This window comes from Thalia democratica, chromosome 7, assembly GCF_965202585.1.
Source record: "Thalia democratica chromosome 7, ktThaDemo2.hap1.1, whole genome shotgun sequence".
NCBI lineage: Eukaryota > Metazoa > Chordata > Thaliacea > Salpida > Salpidae > Thalia > Thalia democratica.
The window spans coordinates 14,537,310-14,548,219 of NC_139171.1; the positions used below are offsets into that span (position 1 = coordinate 14,537,310).

Consider the following 10,910-nt stretch of genomic DNA (forward strand, 5'->3'; position numbering starts at 1 on the left):
TTAATGTTAAGTAAACAGTAGCTCATACTAATTGCTAGTAAAAATACATGTCGCTAACGGGATGTTCTACTTATTTAATGTTAGGGCCCTGGTTTATAACGCAATGTGCGCTTTTACTTATATAATAGATGTGCCCAAGCTAACTCTTAAACTATATTTGATAAAGAGATTATTATGACATACTTTCTATTGACTAAAAGTTTAATAAATAAAATACTTATACTACCGTTAAACGTAATTCGAGTCTGTGGTGATCAAATGTATTTTATTTAAAATTGCGAAACGATAGATTGACAAAATACTATACAACATAAAATACCAATTAATCGAAATATCAATTATTTTAGAAGACTAAAATACATGAATCAATGAAACTGAAAACTATGTGTATGTTTAAACTAAACTCACGAAAAAAAAGCGAACTAATTGTTCGCTTAAACGAGATCGAAACCATTCACAAACTAAATTTTTCAAAAAACCGCAATGGCTTAAAGCTAACTGCAACGCAGCAAAAACTCAAAAGCATATAAACAAAACATACTCTCTCAAAAAGGAGAAAGTGCAAATAGTATTACATTTTGCTACCTTATAAGTTTTAATTTGAATCAATGCTTAATTGTGAAAATTTATTCTATTTGCTTTGAAAATTTTATAAAATCAGTTGACAACATACAATTTTAATAAAAAGAATGACGCAATTTAAAAAAAGTGACAAAAAAGAAGTTCAGAAATAAATGGGTCGAATTTCTCCCCATTTTTAGTACTCGCTCCATATTGCTCATGGACATTCTGTCCCCTCATATATTTTCCACCTCGATCTTCCGTATAGGCCATCTTATTTCTCTAAGCATAAACAAATAAAAAGTAATACTATACATAAAAATATACATACTAAAAAATTCAACATCTGCGTTATTTGTCAAAACAAGATAATTAACGTGTTTTTACAAATACATACAACATAAAATACCCATTAATCTAAATATCAATTGTTTTAAACGACAAAAATACATGAACTACAGAAGCTTAAAAGTAAGTGTTCATTTAATCTGAGTTCATAAAAAAAAAATAAAAGCGAACTAATCGTTTGCTTAAACGAGATCAAGACTATTCACGAAATAAATGAAGCAAAAATCCGCCAATGTAAGCAAACAGTAAATCAGCAAAAACTAGAAACTTCATGGCTTGTAGCCAACTGCAAAGTAGCAAAACTCCAAAGCCAAGCTCAAGCGTACTGAGCTCATATACAAAATATACTCTCTCAAAAAGAAGAAAATGCAATTAGTATTACATAGTAATTACAATACACTTTTGCTTTTATAAAGTTTTTTATTTTAATTTTTTTATATTTTTTTGTTTTTAAAAATTACGGTTCTGATCAAAGAATTTACTTTAACGATGTCTACTTGCATAAGAATAACAGTACTAAGTCTTACATGTTAATAAAAAAGGCTGTTGACTGCAGGTTATTGCTTTATGATACCTATCTAATAACAGTTAAATAACAAAGTACAAATTATAAATGTTTAGCACAGGGTTTCCCAAACGGGGCGATATCGCCCCCCTGGGGTCGATAATTAGTAAATGGGCGAAAGGGGGACGTTTTTTAAATTTTGGCAGTCATAAATTTTTTATTTCTATCTTGTTATTTTACTACTTTTAGCTTAATATTAAATATTTGACCCTATGGTAATACTTAAACAAAAAAAAGTCCATTTTGTTTACGTCAAATAATAAAAAAAAAATTAAATGCTTATGACTCCTATTTTCAGTAAATTTCATATTTTTATTTATACTTTTCTCATTTAACAACTACATAGGTCGTAGACGATCGGAATCCCTCCTACCATTACATAACCTCACATATATGCTATTTGGGATCATAAATAGTTTGTAAAGATCTATGTTATCTATTGTTAATTATCATTTCATGTCAATTCAAATTATTTTTGGAAAAGTCACTTAGTTAGACTTAAAAATTAAACTATACAGGGTTCCCACTTTACCTGGAAACATGGAAAAATTGGAATATTTGACTGATTTAGAACAAGATATAGAAAAACTTGCAAACAGTAATGAAGGTCATCCTTCGCATTAGATTAGATTTAAGTTGCAGATATTATCTTATGTAAGTTTTTTTTATTTATTTGTTTGAGTTTTATAAATATTTCTTATTAAACATGGTTTATATTGTATTTAAGTAGTCTTTTTATAATAACAATTTAATTAAGTTATTTATTCTACAACAGGTTTGCTTAATGCCTAATGATTATTAGTTACGGTAGACTTCCTCTTGAGTTCGCAATTTTTACCTAGAAAAACAGTGCAAATTTACATTTTCTTAAACTAAACTTAAATAAAGTCTCTTACCAGCTAAGTATTAATAAAACGAATATTTTGTTTTATTTACTACCTTATATAGATTTAGGGTGGGCGACGTTTTTCAATCAACGGGCCGGATCCGGAAAAGTTAAGTCTTTTAATAGAGTATTTCAAATTAGCGATTTACCGGATCCAGTAACTGAATCCAGCCGAAATATGACTTTTTAGATCTGTATCCGACTGAATACTAATTTTAAGCCGTGATCCGGATCTGGTCGGATTTTAATTTATTTTAAAGTTTTTTATCCGGCCGAATTCTAATTTTATGGATAAAGTTGATCTTATTTTTCAAATCCTTCAAGTTCACAATATATACATTAATTTATAAAGTACATTGATTTTTAGCATATTTTTAAAGTCAAATTCTTACAGATTTGTTTTGTAAAAGTATTATAAAAAGTTTTATGAAAATTTTGTAACATTGGCCCTTCGCGGGCCTGGCGCTTTGCTTGCAGGCCGGTCATTTCCACTCTGCGGGCTAGATTAGGCCCTCGGCCGTACGTTGCACACCCCTTATATAGATATATTTTTTAAATGAATGTTTATTTTATGTTTTAGTGGATTTTGTGTTTATTCATATCATTTTTCCACTATAACATATTAAAGTTTGTTATTTAAAAAAAACGATAATGATTAGTTTAGTTTGCACTTTTTGATTTTGTTCAAAGTGCGAACTCAAGTGGAACTCTACTGTATTTGTTGAATGGTTTATGTCTTAAAGCTATTAATAGTTTTGTTTTAACTTGGTTAATTTGGAGCTTACATTTGTCGTTTTACACTATACTAAACGTTTTTATAGCATTATGATTAAAATACTTGTTTAAAATATATTTATTTGACAGATTTTTAACATTACTTGTTAAATCTGTAAAAATAAAAAAAAATCTTGAAAACCATTAAAGTTTTTATTTCAAAAACGTTTGTTTTTGGCCTTAAAAGAGTACAGATTAAGGTCTCTATTTGAAATGACTTCGAATTTCAACTTAAAGTTTTCTTAAAGTCAATTTTATTTTCTAACTTGATCATTGTAAAAAATCTATATATTAATACTTTTAAAATTCAAGTAAAACAGTTTTTCGTTTTATCTTAATTTAGAACATTTTGAAAATTAAAATGTTTTGTTTATTTTAATAGTTTAACGCTAGCTTTTAATTTTTCACTATTTTCCTTTGTTATGTTATAATAGGCTGATAGCTAGAAAAAAACATTTTTGAAAAGAATTAAATAAGCCAACAAAAAAGACTGCTTACAGTTAAAAAACAAAATTTAACCTAACTAACTTTTTTTTTAATTTTAATTTAATTTTATTAGAAATTTCTGTTTACAGAAGTAACTGTAAAACCTTTAATTTTAGTTTTTTTTAAATAAATAAAAAAAATGTTAGAATTAAAGTTTATTTTTTTAAAGGTTATTCCAAGTCAAATACTATTTTATGGTATTTTACTACGAAACATATAGTTTAAAATGTTTAAAATTAAATTTTTAAATTTACAACTAATTTGCTTATAATATCTCTTAGAAGTTATTGATGAAACCCCTTTCATGTGAGATAATCTACCTGTTTGTCAAACTCCCTCAAACTAGATCAGCAATGATTTTTTAATATTTACTTCATTATGTGTAAAATAAACTGATCATTTTTTTGTAGTATTTTTAATCTCTTGTATAGCAATTTTAGAATATGTCTATTTTTAAAATAATTTAAGTGTATTGTGCGTCTTAAAAAAGTTACTTGATATTAACTTTTAAATGTCCGAAATTCGTTATATGAGAGATTGTTATAATGTCAGATTTCAGTTAAGATTTTAGATGGGTAACGTACGGTCGAGATTCAGTCAAATTTTGGCCCGCTAAGTAACTTTAAAATTACTTGCGCAAAACAAATAAAATTTAATTTTTTGATACTTATTATTTTGAAATACGCTTTCAATTTGGTTTTAAGTTCATAGTAGTACTTCATAGATCATAAAAATACTAATTTTTTTATTACAATTATTCTCGAGTTTTTAAAATTTCTTATATGTCAGTTATTTGAATGACGCAGTCCGCAAGTACATTATTTTTACAAGTCGACACTAGAAAGGATTTTTTATTAAATATGACTTGCTGACTACAAAAGTTTTCCACCACTAACCTAAAGGTTTCATTAGTTTCAAAACAATTCATGTTCAAACAGAATTAATTACAGATTACACATGCTTTTTAATAATTAAGTAGTTTAATACTCTTTACTTGGCTTACATGAAAGTAACTGTAATTTATATTCTCAAGCCCTGTTAACTACTTTGAACACAGCCCAAAAAAGCGTGTATAAGAAGTACCAGACATTTTTGGCTCAAAAAAACATAATCAATCGAAAAAATACTTTTTAAAACCAAGTGGGGGGGGGGTTGTTTTTTTTTAACTTCTGAAAAGGGGCGATTTAGTAAGTGAGTTTGGGAAACCCTGCTCTAAAAGTTAATTAACTCAGTGAAATGTTGTGATTATTCAACTGTTATTTTTTAACATACGTTATTACAAAAAAATTACTTATATTTTGAAAATATGAATTTAGTTTTGATTTATTTATTTTTATTTTAGAGAATATTATTAATAACCTATTATGATTACGAAAAAATGATTAACAACATTTCAGTAGTAAAATTAAAACTATAAGTCGGTGATTTATTTTATCCTTACTAGACTATTAAGAATAATACTGCTTATATAACCCTGTTCTGGAATATTTAGTATCATATAAAAAACTATTATAACATTTTTAGTATTAAAATAAATGCTTTAAAAAGCTCGTACTACTTACAAAATTAATCAGAAGATATTTTGTGCATTCTAACTTCCACAGGTGCACACTTTAAAAAAACGTGGTTTAGACTGAATATTTAAGTAATTGTACTGCTGTTATTAGTGGTATTGTTTAGATTAAAAAAGATATTTCTGAACGTTATGTAGATTATTAGTTAGTTGATAAATAATAAAAATACTATTTATGTCTAAAGTTTAACCTTTTTTTGTTTTTTTTTCACTTAAAGGCTTTATAAAGACATTCTTTAATTAAAAATTTAGAATGCAAAAGTTATAATTGTTAAAATATTACACTTGGTGACAAGTTTTTGAACATTCATACTAATTAGTATAATTTGGAATAGTTTTTATGCTTAAGAAGACTTAAGCTATCTCAATATATCTCAGCGAACTTAAAAAGATTTTAAAAGTTATAGCAGAATCAGTAGAAATTTTGTTTTTCAAAACATTTATAGCCAAAGTATGTTTATAAAATTCCATTTTAATAGTGAAAAACGTTCTACTAACGTTACATTAGTATGCTAATTCATATAAAACTAGAAACTTTCGGTTATTAGTACAAATTTATAAAAACAGTATTCTATACTGAAGTAATACAAAATTTGAAATAATTTTTAATAAAAATTTTTATAACATTATGAATCTTCAGTGTTTATAAACAGGTAAATACTTTATTAGTTAATACTTTACAACTAAACTGATAATGTTAAAGAACTAGAACAAAAACGAACTAATCATTTCCGCCTAGTCAACAAAACTACCATTGATAAGTCATAAAAAAAAGAATAAAGACTATAATAACAAAAAATAAGTTCATACTATATTATATAAACAGTAAAATTAAATTTACCTGATTGATATTTAAGTAATTAATTTTTTAGTCAAAAATTAAAATACTAGAAGAAAATTATTTTTAAAAGTTTTTTTGATTCTACTTCTGCACAAGATAGTTTTAAGATAGGATAGAGATTTAAAAACATTAAGAATTATTATTTTAAAGATTTGAGTATTTATATCTTAAAATCTTATAATTATTGTGATTTTTCTTATACTTATAAAGTAAGGTTTGAAATTCACTGGCAGTATATCTCTTTGATATTTGTGCATAAAGACTGTTAAGTTATACTTAAAAATGTTTTTCGGGTAGCTGTCAAACTAACACGAACTTACAAAAATTTTACTAAAAACAAAATTGCGCGACGGCACAAAAATGAACAAAGACATTTTTGCGCGAGCAGACAATTTTATACAGAGACATTTTTACACCGGTTTTTTTTTGTAATATTTTTTTCATTACTAACACTGTTGTTAACTCTAACCTTCGCCTCGGTCGGTAACTTTTTTTTTCATTTTAATTAATATACTTATACTTTATTTTTTTCTATAATATTTTTTTAGCTATATTTTTAAATTCTATTTTTACTATTACTATTACCCCTAATCCTTACCCTCGGTCAGTAGTTTTTTAATTCTATTTGTTTTTTATCAATTTATCTTTCAGTTTTTTTCTGCTTTTATTTTCTAATTTTTTTTATAATTATATTTTTTTACTCTCGTGTAAAAGATACCCTTCGTGCAAAATTGTAACTTGTGCAAAAAAAACTCTTGATGCAAAATTATCTTCGTGCAATTTTGTCTTTTCGTGCAAGTTTGTCTTCGAGCAAAAGTATCTTCGTGCAATTTTGACCCTTTTCCTTGTTTTAAACATTTAATATTTTGTTTTTTTTTTTTATTTTCCTATATTATCACTTAAACTTTAGTAAAGAATGCACATTATGGCGTTAATTTTAAGTTTTTATTTCAGTACTTGAGTTCTACGTGACACACTCCAACACAGAAATCAATATCTTACTTGACTCATCTTAAGTAAGCTAAAGATGTAATACAAAATTCAATTTAAATAGTAGTATTTTTGTTAAAATACCTATTACTTTTAATAATCTAGTTTTTGACTATGTGTAAGCAGAGCTCAAATGGTCTTAGCTGACGCTTGTATTTTCTTTGTTTAGTTTTTTTTTTCTAGTAATTAGCTTTATAATCTAATAATTTAGATTCATCTGAAATAAAATCGAACTGCCTACTTTGTGAAAACTTGTGCTAGGTTCTACTTTATTATAACTTAATTTAACAATGCCATTTAGCTAGTAAGCGTAAAATGACTATTCTAAAAACTAAAAAATTAAACTAGTTTTAATTCATATTAAGAAGAACTGGGTTTATTTTTTTCAAAAACTGAATTGTTGATAGTGTGTATGTTTACATTCTACCAGTTCTTGTTAATTTCCTTTAACAAGTTACACCAAGTAACGTTCATTTTATGTTAAAAATTAGTTCTATATATATATATATATATGCTTTCCTTTCAAAAACTTGGTTATGTTTTTAGTGCAATTAAAAAACTCAGCCTCACATTACTCGAAAACCTAAAAAAACCTAACTTATATTTTCTTAAACTAGAGCACACGTATTAAAGAATGTTTAAGTTTCTTCCAAAAGCTTTGAATTTAATTGAAAAAATATTTTAAAAGTTTTTTAGCATATTATAAATTAAAGAAAATTAACGTTTTAAACTCAAAAGTTTAAAAAAAATCTTAATTTTTTAAGTTTTTAAAACTACAATTTTTAATTGATACTATAACATAGTTAATAAAACAGTTTGATTGGTCAATTATGAACTTGACCGAAAAACTGAAGCTTCTGTGCTTCGTACAGAAACCGGCTTGTTTAGATCTCAACAGCAGCTTCTTGCCTACCTGATGAGTCCTAGTAAGAACTAAACCGGTCGGATGTTGTCTCGGTTTGTATTGTTGATGGTAGTATTGGGAGTTTATTATTTTTTATTGATGTCAAAAAAGATCTCAACTTCATTGATAATCGGCGAAATAACTATTGGTTAAATGAAAAATGAACGTCTTGTAAACAACTGTTTTAAAATTGTAACCATATTGGCAGGTTTGTTGAAGTATATGTTTTTTATTGTAAACTAAAAAAACCATCAAATTTATGTGAAAAATTATCTATAATCTTACAAAAAGCTGACAATGTCTAAGTCGTAAGGCTGTGAACAATTTGGATGCGTCAGTTTTTCGGACTTTACCAACCGGTTGTTTCAAGGCGTTACGTAGGCAAACCTGAGCTGTTATTCCACCTAGTTAAAAATATAAAATACAAAATAATTTGTTCAACTATTTCAGACTTTTTACTTTTTTTCATTTAATCTTATAATAAATTCTAATCTTTTTAAGATTAACAATAGACTTATGTTAGAAATAGCTATCTTTAATTAATAGATTTTGTTATCTCTATTTTACTTATTATTAACCTGTTTGATATAATAATAAGCCATATTTAGCTATTTAGGTTGAAAACGTTTTGGCACGAATACTTTTAATTAAAATAAGTTTCTTATTTTCTTACTTATATCAGTAAAACGACCAATTTTTTTTACGGTTATTTGTTTATTATTTTTGAATTTGACGAAATTTACTCTATTAATTTAAAAAACTTACTATAAAATTCGTCAGTAAAAAAGAAAATTTTAAAGGTTAAGATTTAAAAAAATTAAATTTTTGGTAGTTTTATGCATGAAAAATTATAATAAAGTTTCTTCACTTCACACGAAATGATACACCATTTTTCTTTTTGAACATCATATTCGTATACAACAGATGAACCTGAAAAATCACCTTTTCTAATTGCAAAAAACTTTTCACTAACTGCAATAGCAGTATAAGCGCCATAAGGAATTGAAGATTTTACAGCTATAAACTTGTTAGCAACATCGTCTAAAACTTCGCACGTATAATTACCATTACCTCCAACTGCAAAAAGCTTGTTTTTAACATCAACTAAACTGTGTTCTGCTTTTCTTGATAACATGTTTGGCATTTGCTTCCAAGCGTTTCCAAATGCATCGTAAGACTCTGTAGTTTTTTGACGTATTAATCCTGCGTCCACACCACCAGAGATTATAATATGTCCCTTAAAAGTTGTGCAAGCTGCATAACATCTTACCAGGTTCATTCCAGCAACTTCCTTCCATGTACAGGTTGTTGTGTCGTATTGAAAACAAGACCTTAATTTATTACTTACACTCCCCAATGGTTTTAAACCTCCAAGAATAAAAACTTTATCTATAAACGCACAAGCGCTGAAACCAAAACGTGCATCAAACATGTCAGTTACTTTGCTCCATGTGTTATTGTGAGGAGAATATTTGTCTACAGACATTATCCATTCACGGTGAGAATCATGGCCGCCAAAAAAATAAACTTCACCTTTTAAATAAACTGTTTTAGAAGAACTTCGAAAATTTTTTGTACAATGAAAGCTTCTTGCAGTTTTTAAGCTATTGACATTTAAATGTCTAATATTTTCATTTAACCTGTCTGAAAATGCTTCTCTACCCCCAAAAGTAAATACTACAAAATCATCCTGCTTACAATATCTGCTCGTTTGAATCATTTTGGTTTGCATGTTTTTATTTGTTAATGCTTCATATAATATATCAGTACATTCGTGTATTTTAGAAAAGGATGACCGTTGTTTTAAAAGATACTTCAAAGCATCATCAGATAGCAAATTAAGACGGACTTTCAATAACAAGTCTTTTGCAAATTTGCTGCGTTCTTTAAAACTGTGGCTCACCCATCTATCAGCAGCAAGATAGACTTCAACTTCGGATGTAATTACCAACTGTGAACTTGCAAGTACTTTTAAAACTTCGGTTATTTCTAACTGTAAAAAACTTTTAGTATCAACGACCATTGTAAAACAACGCTCTATGTAGCTCAAGGTTTTCTTACAAACACTTAACAGGTTAAAACTTTTTGTAAATTGTAGATAAGTTAGAACATATTGATAATTTAAGCTTTTATTAAGAAGCTTACACAATTTCCTCTGCACATTTTCTTTAAGATAAAGTTTATTCAATGATATAACGCCACATATTTCATCTTCGTTTAGCTTCATTTCAGCTGAAAATATAAACTATTTAAAACACTTTTTGTTTAACCACACGATAAAAGTTGTTTAATAAATTTTAGGATTGGGATTTATTTATAGAAGTCCTAAACAAAAAATGTACACAACAAGCTAAATATCTTAATTACTGAAAAGTGGGTAAATAGTTAGTATAAATAAAAATAAATGCAACATATAACTGGATAGAACTAAATCTCTTGTATTTAAAACTATTTCTTATTAATTTTTTGTTAATAGTTAAGAACTTATGTAAGTTCATATACGACAAGTATTTACCATAAAGAAATATAAGTAATTGCTCAAAAATAATTAAAATATTTATTTTTTTTTCAAAATGACTTAATATAAAATGATCTGATGATTTTTTTAAAACAAAAAAAAAACATTTAGTCACACAAAATAAAGAAAATTTATGGAATTCTTATATAAGTATTTTAAATACTTATGTGAGTTTTACGTTTTATATAAGTTTTGAAAATTATATGAAATTTTCTCATATAAACTTACATAACTTCTTTAATAAACAGAAAAGAAAATAAATAACAGTTTCAAAAATATTAAACCCAATTTTAACCAATAATGTACAACTCTTAGTGTAATATTCTGATTACCAATAAAGTAATTACCGGTTGTCAGTCAACAATGAGCTTTTATGAGAATAACCTAACTACTACCTACATATGTAGTATCAAAATATATAGAAAATTATTTAGTTTTAAAAAATATTTCATTGCTTAATACAG

General features: G+C 26.4%; 1 protein-coding gene across 1 annotated transcript; it reads right to left on the reverse strand.

The window, feature by feature from the left end:
- Nucleotides 1-699: 699 nt before the first annotated feature.
- LOC145841125 (ectoderm-neural cortex protein 1-like) lies at nt 700-9,951 on the reverse strand. Its single transcript, XM_082948496.1, has 2 exons — nt 8,797-9,951; nt 700-843 (listed from the first exon to the last, which is right to left on the reverse strand). The coding sequence occupies exons 1-2, from the start codon at nt 9,949-9,951 to the stop codon at nt 700-702; spliced, it is 1,299 nt and encodes a 432-aa protein (XP_082804622.1).
- Between the last annotated feature and the right edge of the window lie 959 nt (nt 9,952-10,910).